Source organism: Rhincodon typus, chromosome 2 (genome assembly GCF_021869965.1).
Source record: "Rhincodon typus isolate 14 chromosome 2, sRhiTyp1.1, whole genome shotgun sequence".
NCBI lineage: Eukaryota > Metazoa > Chordata > Chondrichthyes > Orectolobiformes > Rhincodontidae > Rhincodon > Rhincodon typus.
In genome coordinates, this window is record NC_063333.1 from 34,259,864 (window position 1) to 34,277,115 (window position 17,252).

At 40.0% G+C, this 17,252-nt stretch overlaps 1 protein-coding gene across 1 annotated transcript in view; it reads left to right on the forward strand.

The window, feature by feature from the left end:
• Positions 1 to 17,252, forward strand: part of LOC109917023 (outer dynein arm-docking complex subunit 2-like) — a 102,624-nt gene that overhangs the window by 28,375 nt on the left and 56,997 nt on the right. The window contains exons 3-6 of the mRNA XM_020516789.2: positions 5,222 to 5,420; positions 8,265 to 8,371; positions 8,492 to 8,628; positions 8,792 to 8,914. Of these exons, the coding sequence (XP_020372378.1) occupies positions 5,222 to 5,420; positions 8,265 to 8,371; positions 8,492 to 8,628; positions 8,792 to 8,914 (566 nt within the window). The remainder of the gene's footprint in view (positions 1 to 5,221; positions 5,421 to 8,264; positions 8,372 to 8,491; positions 8,629 to 8,791; positions 8,915 to 17,252) is intronic.

Consider the following 17,252-nt stretch of genomic DNA (forward strand, 5'->3'; position numbering starts at 1 on the left):
ATTAGATTTATTTTGGATATCTGATCAGCATGGATGAGTTGGACAAAAGGGTCTGTTTCCGTGCTGTATATCTTTATGACTCTATGACTCTAAGTGTCATAATTGACATGCATGACTCTCAAGCTTACAGCAGTTCTTTGCAACAATAAACGATGATTTCCCTTCTCTGTGGGCCACAATGCAGCAAGTAACAGCTGTACCAACTTTTAGAGCAGAATTTACAAGGATGTTGCCGGGGTTGGAGGGTTTGAGCTATAGGGAGAGGCTGAATAGACTGGGATTATTTTCCCTCGAATGTTTGAAGCTGAGGGGTGATCTTATAGAAATTTATAAAATCATGAGGGGCATGGATAGGGTAAATAGACAAGGTCTTTTTCCTGGGGTGGAGGAGTCAAAAATTAGAGGCCATAGGTTTAAGGTGAGAGGGGAAAGGTTTAAAAGGGACCTAAGGGGCAAAGTTTTCAAGCAGAGGGTGGTGCATGTATGGAATGAGCTGCTAAAGGAAGTGGTGGAGGCTGGTATAATTAGAACATTTAAAAGGCATCTGGATGGGTATATGAATAGGAAGTGTTTAGAAGGATATGGGCCAAACACTGGCAAATGGGAGTAGTTTTATCCAGGAATCTGGTCAGCATGCACGAGTTGGACTGAAGGGTCTGTTTCTGTGCTGTACATCTGCATGACTCTATGAAAATTTCAGGGAGTCTCTCACACCCAACTTCACTCCATCAAGCTTGGACCCGAGCCTTTTACTGCAATCAGTGGTAACTGAACCAGCTGCTTTCCCTAAGATGCTGGAACCAAGGTTGTACCCTTAATCTCTAAAAATTCCCTGGTATAGTTTCTCAGGCTAGCTATGGTCTTGCACGAAGTTAAGGGCTGGAGTCCAGAGAGAATTTTATAAAAAACTTGTTCTGCGATCACTGATACTACTGCACTGGTATTGACCTCCATTAGAACCGAATGACTATTTAACCAGATGTTTCGCCCAATCAAGCTTGGGCCCAAGCCTTTTACTATAATCACTGGTAACTAAACCTGCTAGTTTTCATTAAAGACCAGAACCAAAGTTGTACTCTTAATCTGTAAAGGTTCCTTGGTATAGGTTTTCAGCCTAGCTGAGGTCTTGCACAAACTTAAGGGTTGGAGTCCAGGCAAATTTTGTTAAAAACTGGTTTTTTGATCACTGATATGGTTGCACCGTTATTAACCTCCATTAGGACCAGATGACCACTTAACCAGATGTTTATCTTGATTGGTTCTGATTTGGATGTTGCTAAGCAATTTAACTGTTCCAATCCAGATGTAGGTGGACATTCCAGGATGTGCACTCTCCTGGATACCGGTCTATGAGTTATCTTATTCAATTTAGGTCTAGTAGGATTCTTTTGCTGTCTTGAGTCTGCATACCAGCAGCACCTACAGTGGCTTGTTGGCCAGGATGCTGAAGACAGTTTTAACCAATTAGCTAAGGCTTGGCTTTGTTTTGGTGTTTTGGTGTGGGCTGACCTAGCATCCCTCTGTTCAGGATATGACCTGAGTGACGCTATGCAATTGCCTGCACTCAAGTGGTGTTCCCCAAGCTCATTCAGACTGGCAAGTGTCTATTTCCATCGGAATACCCTACAACTCATCTGCTCCACTTGCCGCATTTTCCAAAGATAAAGCCAATTGTGTCTGTTTGAAGACCAGTTGGGCTTCAGCTAGTCAGCATTTTTGCATAATTACATCATTAATTCCATATACCAGACAGTCTCTAAGCATCTCATTAAGGCTTAAACCAAAGTCACAGCCTTCTGCCAGTTGTCTTAACCTAGTCAGAAATCCAGATTATGGATTTCCCTTAGCCTCGATTTATGTCCATCAATTCTTGAAGGTTTTATTATCTTGTTGAGGTTGGTTGGTTCGCCGAGCTGGTTTGTTGTTCCACTGATGTTTCGTTACCGTGCTTGGTAACACCCTCAGTGCAGCCTCTGATGAAGTGTCGATGTGTTTTCCCGCCTGGTTTTTAAACTCTGGGGTCCATTGCGATGGATTGCCTCACTTCCAGGTTTCCTCCGTAGTGGAATGTATATGGGGTCGAATTGTAGAATTGACCTCGTGAACATGTTAATTTTGTCCTCCGTGATTACACTATTAAATTACAAATGAGGAAGAATAGAATCCAAACCAATCAATAAGTTGAAATAAAACATTCACATGCTTAACACAAAGAAATTAAAACTGCTGACATAGATTGAAGACATGGGATATTCAAATCCAGGCAAATATCTTCAGAAAAGGAATCATATGACCAACCGTTCAAAATTCTGCAGGGAATAAACTGCTTGTAATAGTAATTCTTAAGCACAGCAACTTGATCTGTGCTTTCTGTCAACCTGAACCTAAAAGAATGTAAATTGGGGAAATTCATTTTTTAAAATCTTTACCTTTTGAAATGAAAAAATGCTATTAATAGAATCACTGTTAGTTGTCAAAAAAAGATCCATCTGATTCATGAATATCCTGAAGGGAAGGAGGTCTGCCATCTTTACCTTGTCTGGCCTACATGTGACTCCAGGACCACAGCAATGTGGTTGACTTTTAACTGCCGTCTGGGCAATTATTGTTCGTCAATAAATACCGACCTATCCAGTGCTGCCTGCATCCCTTGAACAAATTTTAAAAATAATCTTATTGAAACATAAACTTCTTAGGGGGCTGGACACATTAGATGCAGGGAAGTTGTTTTCTCCTTGTGGGAGAGTCTATGACCGGGGGCACAATCTCAGACCAAGGAGTCACTCATTTAAGACACAAATGAGGAAGATTTCTTTTGAGAGTGGTGAAACTGTGGAATTCTTTGTGGCAAAGGGCTGTCAAGTGTGGTTGATTAAATATATTCAAGGCTGAGATAGATTTTTAATCTATAAGAGAATCAAAGATAATATAAAACAAAGAACTGCAGATGCTAGAGATCTGCAGCAAACAAAAACAGATATTGTTGGAGAAACTCAACAGGTTTGGCAGCATGTGTTGAGAAAACAGCATTAATGTTTGAGTCCTTCTTCAGACAAAGGTTACTGGACTTCGAAACATTAACACTGTTTTTTCTTCACAAGTGCTGCCAGACCTTCTGCATTTCTCCACAGAATCAAGGGTTATGGGGAAAAGCTAGGAATGTGGAGTTGAAGATTATCAAATCAGCCATGACCTCATTGAATGGCAGAATGGATTCAATAGGCCAAAGGAGCTACTTTTGCTCCTATAATTTATGATCTTACAGCCAGGTACCCTGTCAGCTGCAATGATGTTTATAACCTTGAGAACTCTCATGTTTCTGCTTTGTTTCAAGGGTCAGATGCCTTACAAGGACCATTTCATTTTACCTTCTTTGATCTTTGCTGATGACTTCATTATGCAACCCCCGACAAGCTGAGCATAGGTACTACACAATCCGTTTTTCAACAAGGGCTATTATGGAGCAGAAGATTGTTCTGTTGAATATGAGGTTCTGATGCTTGGATCAATCTGGAGAGTGCCTTGCAATGCACTCAAGACAGTGTGCTGCACAATCCTAGCATGCTGAGTTCTGCTCAACTGGAATAGACAACAAAGGGTTGAGGTGGCCTCTGAAGAGCTGGGAGAGTAGCAGCAGTCTTCCAAGGAACTTGAGGAGATTCAGCAGGAGGAGCATCACCTTCTGCGTGCTAGAACAGTGCAGCATGAAACACAACAGCCAGACAGGACTTAATTGACACCTGGTTCCAGTAGATCTGAGCCAGATGTAGTGATCACTCATTAATTATAAATGTGTTGGTGTTTGAAAGGCAAGGGCAATGCCTAACAGATAGATGCATCTTCGGTCTGTCTATTTGTTCTCTTTTGTTGTTGCTGCAAAGTAAATGCTTTGAACTGTTTGAAGGCTTTCCTGTATGTAATAGTCCCACATTGAACAATAAAAGGTGTTTGCCTGTACTGGGCATTGGGAGAAGGGATGTAAGAAGGGATGATGCTAAGGTTGGGTAGGTTGTGTAGCTTGATTCTTAAATAGCATAGCTGTGCAAATATGCACTTGTGTATGAAGTGAAGTGTCAGTCGTGCCACTTGTGTGCCTTGAAAAGCATCTGTGTTTCGTTGCTTTCTCACTACATGCCCTTTGAAGTCCATCTCAGGACTGACAGTGCTTGACCGAGTATGTGGCTAGACTTTAAATGGTATTGGTGCCAGAGATCTTTTTTCTGGAAAGTCCTAGCAGTGACATATACTTTTGCATGTAGTGAGAAGGAAAATACAACAAATAACACACCTATGCACTATGCCCCCATGGTGATGAGACAAATTTGGGAAGATAGCATGAGAAATCTCATTAGACCTCTTGGAAAGAAACCCTCCATGAAACTGCAAAATATGACACTTTGGCTAATTTCTGGTAACATTGAGCTCATATTTATAGAGATTTTGAGGAAATCCAAATGTCAGGTCTCACTGTATCGCAATCCTGAGCTCTTTTGCCCACAAGTCCATATGATACTATCATTGTTGATGTTGTTAATGGCACTCCTCAGTGTGAAGCCTTTTAGACCCTTATTCCAATTAGGTGACAAATTTAGCTTCTACCTTGTGTCCCACCTCTCGTTGTTGATGCCTTGCCTGCCGACTGGCTGGTGGGAGATTGATTTGCAAACAGATTGCTCCCTGAGCAGAATTCACATTAAGTAGGCTTTGCATCTGCTTAGTGTTTCTTCTCTGCAACACCCACGATGCACAAAATTGCAGCAATAAACTCCCTCCAGTTGCGGCAGTGTTATTTTTTTTGTTGAGTTCAACCAGTAGCACTGTACAAGGATTACTTTTGAGTATTTTTCATACTTGTGATTTTTGTGTGCCATTACATTCACTCAATAAACTATTAGAAATGCTAGAGGCCACACTTCTGAGCCTGTTAGCTTTTAATGTGACTAATCTAAACATGTTAAAATTTTGGAGTGACTGTAAGTATGTTTGGTAATGCCAACCTCCTTGAGTCATGGTGTCACTTCAGGAAATAAATGTGTAAGGATGCATTTTGAATGTATTGATACAAAATAAATTTGTCCTATTGTATCTGTGGAGTGCAACAAAACAGTAGTGTGGTGTTGAGATGGATGCCAGGCAATACCTATTTTTTTTCATTGCAGCATTCATAATTATTGGATTGATGCAATTGTTTCTTTAACTGTACTTTTTTAAAATGTATTAGCAAACAGAGACCCAATTGCAAAGATCCTGGGGCCAAGCTTTGCTACTGTGGAAGGAGAGGACAAATCTATGCTTCGTTTACTAGAAAAAGTGAAGAAAGGCGATGAAGAACCTGAGGCTGAAGCTCAGATGAAGTTGCTTCTGCTTCTGCAGCAGCTAGACATGCAACTTCTAAATACTTCTTTACAGAAAATTTCACAGTAAGTGTTGTTCATAAAAAGATCATTGTTGCAAATGTGACAGTTTAGAGATAAAATGGAATCTTCTGCTCTTGCTGGTAGTGAGCTTGGAGCTGGGAAGACATGTAATTAGTTGGGATGGTGACATACCTGAACTCGCTACATTCCTGCCTCCACCAAGAAAGTGTACAGTCAATTAATTAATGATCGCTTGATAGCCTCATACTGTCACTACTGGTATTAGCCCAGTGGCAGGTGGGCCTGTCACTGTGCAATTTGCAAGGTGTTGAAAACTGCAGCCAACTTGTTAGCACTAGGTCATGGATGGTGTGTTTCATTAAAGGCATTCAGTTCTTGATTGAGGGATATACATTGGGAAGGGGCCTACTGTGAGTCAGCACCCACTCCCCCAACCAAGCTGCCAAACTAACCCTTACAAACCCTGTGATCCTTATCCCACTAATTTCACAAACCTCCCCCCCACCAAAAAAAGATTATTTATCTTTGGTCTGGGGTGCTCCATGATTCTGGGATGTGGTAGATGTCTTTGCCATGTCAGCCATAGTCTCTCCTGTGGTATTGCTGAACACGAGCTGTTAGATTCTAATCAAGATCCCACTAGGTCTTGATTCCAGGGAAGGCTCACTGGTGGTTTCACTGCTGCCTGGTTGGCTTGAGATTCGGTGAAAAGAGCCAACACTAGTGTCTCATTGGTTGTCGAGCTGCCAGGTGAGTCCTCTGACACTTTAGAAAGATAATAGTAATGTTTTCATAACATCTAACCAACAAGAAGGTAAGCATCCTAATTTGAATTATAAACCATATCCATGCATCTCATAACATTTTGGAAAACAGCTATAACACTTATCTAATATTTTCCAGATGAAGCAACAATTTACCTACACTCCAATCAATTTAGTCTACTGTATTCACTGCTCGCAATGTCATCTCCTCGACACTGGGGAGATAAAACACAGACTGCATGACCACTTTATGGAATATTTACGTTCTGTTTGTAAAAATGGCCCACAGCTTCCAGTTGCCTGTCACTTTAGCACACGGCTGTATTCCATAGAACATAGAACAGTACAGCACAGTACAGACCGCTCGGCCACAATGTTGTGCCGACCTATTATCCTACTCTAAGATCAAACTACCCTGCATACCCTACATTTTACTATCATCCATGGCCTATCCGAGAGTCGCTTAAATGTCCCTAATGTATCTGACAGTGTTTCCCTGCCAGTGTTTCTGTCTTGGGCCCACTGTAGTACTCCAGCAAGGCTCCAGCTGGATGAACAACACCTCATCTTCTGCCTGGGGATTTTATAGCCTTGAAGACTCAATATTAAGTTCAACAAGTTTAAAGCATGAACACCTCCTTTCATGTCAATTTCCACACCAACCCCAACCCTGATGACTATGCCACCCACCCCGCCCCCACCAACACACACCCCAAGTCCTGTCATGAAATAGGTTGTTTTCAGCACAGCCAACCCATTTTAAACTACTCATAGTCCATATTATCACATATCTAGTTTTCTCCTCCTCCCTGACTTACTATGAACTATCCCTTAGCTTAACTTCTCTCTCTCTCTCTCTCTCTCTCTCTCTCGCTTCCCACCCCCCAAACCTCTCTGGGAGCTCAGTCTATCTCTCTCAAGTCTCCCTCTCTGTCCTTTCTTTCAGGGGCTCCCTCTCCACCTATCCACTCACTGCCCCTCCCCCCAAGCTTTCCATCATCAGCATAACTACCAGCTTTTCCTAGCTGCTATCAGTTATGAAGGGTCTAAGTCAGTCTAAGGGCAGAAATGCTTGCTATGTCATACTCCATCCCAAAAGAATAGAAATAAGAGAACAATACAGGGTCAACAGATATGATAGGCAGGCCATGCAATGCAATTTATGAACTTCAAACCAGCAGACATGGGACTATAAAATTCTGCACAACATCTTTTATACTTTCGAATATTACATTGGATTCTTGTCCTAGCAGAAGAGCTACTTCAGAAATTAGGAAGCATGGATGGAGGTTTTCATTTATTGTTCTATAGCTTTCTTACTGCCCACAATAATACATTGCATTTATGTAGCATCATTAATGTGGTATAACATCTGAAGGCTCTTCAGAGATAAATTACGGAACAGATGTTGACACTAAGCCCTAAAAAGATATATTATGCCAGGTGACCAAATGCTTGATTAAAGGGAATGTTTTGAAGAGTGACTTACAGGAGGAAAAATTAGGAGAGTCAAATCCAGAATTTGAGACTAGGCAACTGAAGGCGTCGCTGCCAACAGTAGTGGAGTTCAAACGTTTCTAAGGAGAAAGTGGAATTTATTTTCAGAGAATGACACTTCCATATCTAACCTTAGTTTTAGTTGATTCTTTCTTTAGATAGGGCAGGAAGTCTGTCTGTTGTGATATCTTCCCTTCATGGGAACAATTTACCATATTTTTTTCAAATTTCGTATGATATCACTTCATATTAGTTGTAAGCCTGTTACAATGTTAGAAGTTTAAATAAGTATTTTTTTTTAAATTTTAAAACTACTTATTGTCTGCAGAACCATGATTTATTTTTACTTGGTATGGACAATCTGCATATTTACATTTTGGCACAATTTAGAAGGTTCTGGCACCACTTTATAGACCTTGAAAATATCTGGCTTGCCCAGGATACTTACGTAGGTATTTTTTCCAGATGTTACAGTAATATATTTTCTTCAAATAAAATGTTTGGTTCTGATTTAATACACAGAAAATAAATGCTGGAACCAACTGCATAAAGGAAATAGTTGAATAAACCAGAAGGTGATTTAATTATATTTTCATGCTTTTCTTTCTGTTCTTTTTTTTAAAAGAGAAGTGCGGCTGAACCCTCAGGCTATAAAGAATGACGTGCAACTGCTCCAGTCCTTCTCTGGAGAAGGAGATCTGACTGTTTTAAAATCGATCAACTACACATCAGGTATTCACATGGAGAATTAACTCAAATAGAAATTGCCACATAAAGGGTTACGTATTGAACCATGAAAGTAGTGCATTTTAAAAACATATTCGTTATCTTTGTATGATTATTTTCTTACAGAATATGAATTTTCTAATGGATGCAGAGCCCCACCATGGAGACAAGTATATGGAGATATTTGCTACCTGATTATTAATACTCATGATACTGAAACTTTGTATGTTACCTGTAACACAGCTGGAGTTTACCTGAATGGGGTGAGTACTTAAACTGAAATGAAAGGTACTTTTGTGATTTTTTTTATTTATCACATAATTTAATTAACAGAGATAATGTATTATTATAATGTAATAATACATTAGTAAATATTTCATACTTCTTTGCCAGTTTTGTATTGTGTCTTAAACTTTTATTCTTTAGGGTCTGGTAAAGGATAGTGAAGATATTATTTATGACAGAAGTGGTGATATCTACAAGGATCTTATTACATTCCTTAAGGAAAAATCTCCAATATTTGCAGAAAATCTTAATCGGGTTCAACAGGTAAACAAAATTGAGAGTATTTTTCATGACATTGTCTGTCAGCCAGAGAGTCCAACATTGTATAATAAAACAGTTTGAATTTTACATTGATATTGCTGTCTACATAATTTGCATTGGGTGGTCTGTAAATAATTATTGACTCAGAAGTATTGAATAAAAAATTTGTAATTGTACCACATTTTTCTAAAAATCTCAAAATTTATCAAATTATAGTTTTTTGATATTATTTTTTAAAAGCACTTTTAAAAATTCCTTTATTTAATGATCAATGGAAAACAAGATAATTCTAAAAAGAATCAGCAAAAATCAAACCTTGCCATGTCCAACAGATTGAAACTTTAAAAAAAAGTTTACGCTGATCATCTCATTTTTTATTTGAGGACCTTGCAGCCTTCAGAACACAACACTGAGTTCAATTATTTTAGAGCCTGACTACCTCCTTTCACGTCCTTTACACGGCCTTCACAATCCAAGTCCTCTCATGACATGGGCTGCTTTCAGCACAGCCAACCAATTTTCACCTACTGATGGTCCCCATTATCAGCTTCTTTTCCTCCCTGGCCAACTATCAACAAGAACTTTACCTGCCTAACTTTCTTCCTCTCTGGGCTCTGCCTCCACCCATCCACTCACTCTTTTATCCCCTCTCGACCACCTGTCATCAGTACATATGCCACTTTTTTCCTAGCTACTATTAGTTCTGATGAAAGGTCACTAGGTTTGAAATGTTAATTGTGCTTTCTCTCCACCGATGCTGCCAAGCCTGTTGAGTTTCACCAGCAATTTCTGTTTTTGTTTCAGACCTTCTGCATCCACGGTTTGTTTTAATCCAACATTTCTTCTTCTATTCTTCATCCTAAATTTGAGGTGACTGTTGGAGGGCCATCCTTAATTAAACATATTACACAGTCACATTTATGTAGCTTCTTGTCCTTCTTGAATATTATGTTCAGGATCCAATCCTGTCATCATTCACACATTTCAGCATTGGCTATCAACTTGTATTTATTTATTTCAGTGTGTGCTATCAGTTTGTTTATTTTGTGTAAATGTTCAATGAATTCAGATCCTGAGCTTTTAGTTTTTGTACTTTTGTAATCTTTTTAACATCTAGTTGTAAACATTGATGTACACTTAATTTTATTCTTGCCGTCTTTTCCTGCCATTCTATCTTCTACATTTCTGATCATTTTAATAATTTTGCTCCCTTGCCTTAACTCTCGACCTTGATTTTTTTGCATCTACCCAAGCTTGATTCCTCATACCTATTGTTCAGATTAAAGCTCTCTCTGCTTCCGTCGTTATAGGATTCACTAGAACACCAGTCCAAGCATGGTTCAGGTATAGATTGTCCTAGTGGTACAATTCCCACTTACATCAGTACTGACATCAATGTCCCAAAAACTGGAACATCCTTCTACACTAGACTCTGAGCCATGTATTAATTTCACTGATCTTATGTGCTGTACACCACTTGCATGAGTCTCTAAAAATTAGGGAGAGACTATTACCCTTGAGGGTCAGCTCATCAATTATTTGCCCAGCTCCTCATACTATTTAAACAGAAATCCCTTTCATAGTCGTACATATACCATTGACACTTATGTGGACCATTCCTATTCAGCACTGAGCAAATCACCCAAGCCATGAAACCAAGTGGGAACATAGCCTTCTGAATACATGCTCTTTTGACTGCACTGAACTGTGTGTGTCCCTCTCACCATACTATCTCCCATGACCATTACATTATAAACATAGGAAATAGAGCAGAAATAAACCATTTTCCCATCCCCACCTGTGCATGCTTCGCCATTTGATAAGATCACACTTAGGTGTTTGTCTTCAAATTAAGTATTCCTTAATAACCCTGATCAATCCTTAATTCCCTTGCCTAACAAGAATCTATCTACCTCTGCCTTAAAAATGACAATGACCCTGCTTCCATTGCCTTCTGAAGCAAAGAGTTCCAAAGTTGATCAGCCCTCTGAGAGGAGACTTCTCTTCTCTGTCCTAAAGAAATTGACATTTTAAAACAATGCCCCCTAGTTTTGGACTGACTCTCAAGGGGAAACATTCTTTCCATGTCCACCTTGTGAACATTCAGAATCTTGTACACTTCAATCAAGTCAACCCTCACCCGTTTAAACTCAAATGGCAACAAGCCCAGCTTGTCCAACCTATCCTCATAAGACAACCTGTTCTTTCCAAATGTCAATCTAGTAAACAAAAACAGAAATTGCTGAAAAGCTCAGCAGGTCTACCGGCATCTGTGGAGAGAAATCAGAGTTGACATTTTGGGTAGAGTGTTCTGAGGAAGGGTCACTCGACCCGAAAAGTTGACTCTGATTTCCCTCCACAGATGCTACCAGATCTGCTGAGCTTATCCAGCAATTTCTGTTTTTGTTTCTGATTTACAGTATCTGCAGTTCTTTCAGTTTTTATCGATCTGGTAAATATCCTCTGAACCTCCTCCAATGCACTTACATTCTTACTTAAATGAGACTAGAACTGCATACGGTATTTAAGATGTGATCGCACCAAGATTCTGTAGAAGTGAAATATAATATTGTTATTTTCAAGGTTCAATTCCATTTGTAATAAAGAATAGTATCCCACTGGACTTGCTTACATGTTGTATCTGCATACTAACATTTTTTGACTCATGCACCAGAACACCTTGACACTTAGGTACCTCAGAATTGTGCAGACCATTTCTTTATGTAGTACTGTGCTTTTTCATTTTTTCTGCCAAAGTGAACAATTTCCTATTTTCCCATATTATACTCCATCTACCAGATTATTGGCCACACTGTTAACCTGCCTACATCTGTTTGCAATTTCCTTTTGCCTTATTCACAACATACATTCCTGCCTATCTTGGTGTCACCTGCAAATTTAACTGCCATGCCTTCACACTGCACTTCGAAGTTATTAATGTAACATGTAAATGGTTGAAGCACCTGAACATACCTCTGTTGAAAACAAAAACAGAAAATGCTGGGAAAACTCAGCAGATCTGGCAGCATTTGTGAAGAGAATGCAGAATTAATGTTTCAAGTCCAGTGACCCTTCTTCAGAAATAATTGTAGCTAGGAAAAGGTTGGTGAAATGTGCTGAAGATGGGTTGGGGGAGGAACAAGAGTAAGCGACAAGTGGAGTTAAAGCCCAGAGAGAGAAGAACAACAGCTGGACAAACATAGGATTGGGTAAAGTTCAGCCTTGGGGAATTAATAGCAGCTAATTGGGACCATTGACAGCTGACTGTGTGGTGGATGGCTTTGATTGCAGCTCATGTGACGACAAGGCCTAGTGCGTGGGGGTTAAGGTAAGGACATTGGAGAAGATGCTCAGGCCCTAAGAGTATTGAACTCGATATTGAGTACCAAGGCTACATGGTCCCAGAGTGGAAAATGGGATTACATTCTTCCAGCTTGCACAGAGCTTCACTGGAGCACTGCAGCAAGCCCGAGACAGAGATGTTGGCCAGGGAACACATTGGTGTGTTGAGGTGGCATACAACAGAAAGTTCAGGTTTATTTTTATGGACAGAATGTAGGTGTTCTGCAAAATGGTCGTCCAGTCTGCGTTTCGTCTCCCCAGTGTTGGGACACCACACTGTGTGCAGCGAATACAGTAGACTAGATTCAGTGAAGTGCAAGTAAATCACTGCTTCACCCGGAAGGTGTCTCTGGGGCCTTGGATAATAAGAAGGGAGGAAGTAAATGGGCAGGTTTTACACCTTCTGCGATTGCATGGGCATGTGCCATTAGGCTGCGGGAGGTGTTTGGAGTGGAGGAGGAGTGGACCAAATTGTCCTTGGAGGGAACAGTCCCTGTGGAAGGCTGACAAGGGAAGGGAGGGTAATATGTATCTAGTGGTGGCATACTGCAGAAGGTGGTGGAAGTTATGGCTAATGATCCTTCGGATGTTGATGCTGGTGGGTTGGTAAGTGAGGACCATGGGACCCTTTTGCTCTTGTGGGAGGACAAAGAAGGTTGAGGAAGAAAGTGGACATTTTGGAGGCCTCTTTGTAGAAGTTGGCATCATCAGAACTGATGCGATGCAGATGGAGAAACTGACAGAGTGGAATATAGTCATTACAGGAAACAGGGTGTGAGATATGGTCAAGGTAACTATGGTGAGGCACAGTCCATTCTTGAGGAAGGGTCACCGGATCCGAAACGTTAACTCTGTTTTTTCCTTCACACATACTGCCAGACCTGCTGAGCTTTTCCAGCAACTTTGTTTTTGTTCCTGATTTATAGCATCCGCAGTTCTTTTGATTTTTATGGGAGTTTGTGCGTTTATAATGAATATTGTTGGATTCAGCTGGTCACATTCTACAATCAGATAAAGATCCATTTATACATACTGTTTTCTGCCTGTCAGGCAATCTTCCAACCATGCCACTTTGTTGTCCCTTAAAACTGTATACTTCTAATTTCCACAGTAACCTTTGTGGCATCTTTGCAAATGCCTTCTAGAAATCCAAATTTAGTATATGTACAGGCTCTCTTTAGCAACAGTGCATTTTACTCTTTCAAAGAACTTGAATAAATTGGTTAAAAATGATTTCCCTCTGAACAATCTATGCTGACTCCTCCCGATTACTTTGATCCTTTTTCTAAGCGAGCAGGTATAACCTCTTCGATTGATTCTAACAATTTCCCCATGCCAGATGTAAGGATAACTGGACTATAGTTTCTTGTTGTCTGCTTCATTTCCTTCTTGAATAGAGGGGTTTTATTTGCTACTTTCCAGTTTGATGAAACCTTTTGTGTGCTTAGGGAATTTTGGAAAAATAATACCAGTACATCTTCTACTTGATTAGAAACCTCTTTTAAGACATTAAGGTGAAATCCGTCTAGATCTGGAGCCTTGGCTTGTTTGCTTAGTTCTGCTTCTTGTGTGATTGTAATCTTGCTGAGTTTTTCTCTCTCCCTTCCACCTTCAATTTGCAGCTATTACCAGAATGTACTTTTTGCATTCTCTTTATTGAAGAAAGAAGCAAAATATTTATTCCTTTTATTGTGCATTTCCTTATTATTTAATACTATGTCCCTATGCTCTTTTTCTAGAGTACCAACAACTTTCTTTAATTACTCTTTTCGTTTTTAAATTTCTTTAGATACTCTTATTATCCGTTTTTACAACTTAATTCTCTTCCTGTAATGCTCTAGTTTCTTCCCTCTGATTAAATTTTAAGTCATTCTTTGCCATTCTTTATATTCTGACCAATCATCTGGTCTGCCAGTCACCTTTGTGCAGTTAGAGAAACTTCAAAAAAAAAACTTGTAACTTCTTTGCTTAACCACAGGTGATTGGTTCTCCTTTTTATAATTTGTCTTTACAGCATGAACAGACATATTCTGAATATTCTCAAATATCCCCCTAATTGCCTGCTACTGTGTCTCTATTAATCTATTCTGCAGCCTAGTGTGGCAGATCTAGCATAACTATCATGCCACATAGTTGTCCTTATTTTGAATTAAAATATTAGCCCATGACCCAATCTTTTCCCTTTCACTCTGGATGTAAAATTAAATCAAATTGTGATCTCTGCTGCCTAGGAGCACCTTAATTCTGAGGTTCTTAATTGATCCTGTCACCTTACATAATAGCAAGTCTAACATAACCTGCTGTCTGGTCAGTTGTAAATGTACTGCTCTAAGAAACTGTCTTAAAAGCATTGTATGAAATCGGCATCCTGGCCACTTTTGAAATCTAATTTTTCTACTTTATACATAGATTACTCTGTGTAATTATTGTCATCACTTTATCTCAAACACCCAGTATTTCTTTTTGTATACTTTGCCCCACGTTGTGATTATTATTTGGGGGCTTGTATTGACTCCCACAAGTGACTTCTTTCCTACTACTCCTCATTTCCACTGCAAGGACCATGGCTTTATATTTTTGTGTCATTAAAAACTGTGGACAGCAATGAGAAAGAACTGTTTTTAAAAAGAAGGGTTTACCAGGATCACAGATAACACAGTGTGGAGCTGGAGGAGCACAGCAGGCCAGGCAGCATCAGGCAGGGGGAGTTGAAATGGTTCATGACTGGAAGGTGTTGTCGTTTGTCACAAACAGAGCGCCTGCTATAAAATAAGGGCTTCAGTTAATGTTATCTGGTTTGCAAACAACAACACCTTCCAGTTGCAAACCATTTCAACTCCCCCTCCCACTCCCTGGGCAAAAAGTCCTTCCTGGGCCTCCTCCAGTGTCACAATGACACGACCCGCAAGCTGGAGGAGCAGTACCTCATATTCTGCCTTGGGGGCCTAGAGCCCAATGGTCTCAATGTGGACTTTACCAGTTCCAAAATCTCCCCACCCCTGGCCTCATCCCATGACCAACACTCCCTCTGATCCCTGCCTCCTTGACGTGACACAACCTGTCCATCTTCTCTCCCACCTATCCGCTCCTCCCACCTCACTGACCAATCCACACCAATGCCTAACTGCACTCACCTATCACCATCTCACCTACCTTCCCCAGCCCCACCTCTCCTCTCTCTATTTATTTCGGAGCTCCCTTCCCCCTCCCCCATTTCTGAAGAAGGGTCCTGACCCGAAACGTCAACTTTCCTGCTCCTCTGATGCTGCTTGGCCTGCTGTGCTCCTCTAGCTCCACATTGTGTTATTTCTGATTCCAGCATCGACAGCTCTTACTATCTCTTTACCAGGATCACTGCATAATTTCAGAATGAGGAATTTGCTACCTATTGGGAATTCTGTTTTTGTGCCTGTGGCTTCCTGCAATGTTCAGATGATCAGGAGCTAAGTTATTACAAGCAAAGCTGACTGGTTCTCAGCTAACTCAGCAAGTCAGAACTGGAAACAAGTTAACACACACACACGTACAAACAAAGAAGTGTGTGCATTTGTTCTCCTCTACAGAAGCTGTCTGTTCTCTGTAGTGAAACATTTAGTTTAAACCTGAAGAAAAACAGTTATCTTCTCTGCAGCAGTTGCTGTGAGCTGTGACTTTTAAATTGATAAATCAGAAACATTTTCCAAGTGAATCAGTCACTTTGTACTTCTTATAAACCAGTGGAGGCTTCCAGAACAAGACAGCTGAACACCAAAGGCCTGACTAATCAAAAAAGGATCATCTAATTATCGGGATAGCGAAGCACAGACCACTGAACTGACTTTAAAGTTATTTTCTGGCAATAATCTGTCTGTGTGTGTGTGAACTTATTAAAAAATAAGGGTTTTAGTCAATATTATCTGGTTTACAATGTGTAACTTTCAACTTTGTTCTTTCTTTCTACCTTGTTCTTCAGATTCTCTACCTAGGTACTTGTACTAAGATGGCGCCTTGTGTGGTGACATTGTACACTTTTCACTGTACTCCTGTACTTCAGTACATGTGACAATAAAATCAAATCAAAACAAATCAATGGTTTGTATCTGCTTACCCATTGCAGTAGTATAATTGCTTATGATAAATAATACTACTGCAGGAAATTGGTGTGTGCTTTCTTTCAACCTTGGTCTGAAAGTCCTATAAATTAGAATACAGTGCATACTTAAAAAAAAGTTGATATTTGGTATGACTCCAGGAAAAGCTGGGCTTGATTTACAGTGCGCTAGTTCAGTGAACGTAACAAAATTTGGGATCTCGTGGTCTGGAACGAGACAATAGGATTTGAGTGTAATTTGGTAAATAATGCTGGTGAAAGAAAGCATGAGGCTGTGTACAGTATTTAAGGCACGGCATTGGAAACAGCACAGGATTTCTTGCAGGTGGCCGAGTTGACTCTGGCAAGCTTAAATTAAACTTCAAAACCATGGTTGATTGACTTGGTGAGTAAACTATAGTGGACAGTTTCTGACAGAAGTGAAAGAACAGAATTAATTGATGTACACACAAGGCACCATCTTAAGAACTTGGGTTTAGAGGAAGTACAAAGGAGGCCTAGTATTTCAGGTAGTGAAATGTTAGAATTGGGTGATATTCAGTTACAGTTAAAATACCTTGAGTAAAAGGAGAGACTGAAAAACTGGAGATAGAATTCCAAAAGGCAAAAAAGGATAAGGAAAGGGAAATGGAATTAGGAAGACAAGAAATAGAAATGAAAAGAAATTATAATTAGAAGCACAAGTTAAAGTTAAAGGGAGAGAACATGAGTATAAGCTAAAACTGATGCTGTTGGAGGAGGAGATATCAGATACTGATGCAGACTCTGGTGCGGAGAATTTGAGTCACAACTTGATGTCCAGTGAGGAAATGTTTAAGTTTGCCTCGGCCCTGCTAAAATTTAAGGAAAAGACTGTACAGGATTCTTGGATAACAAGGTGTGGAGCTGGATGAACACTGCAGGCCAAGC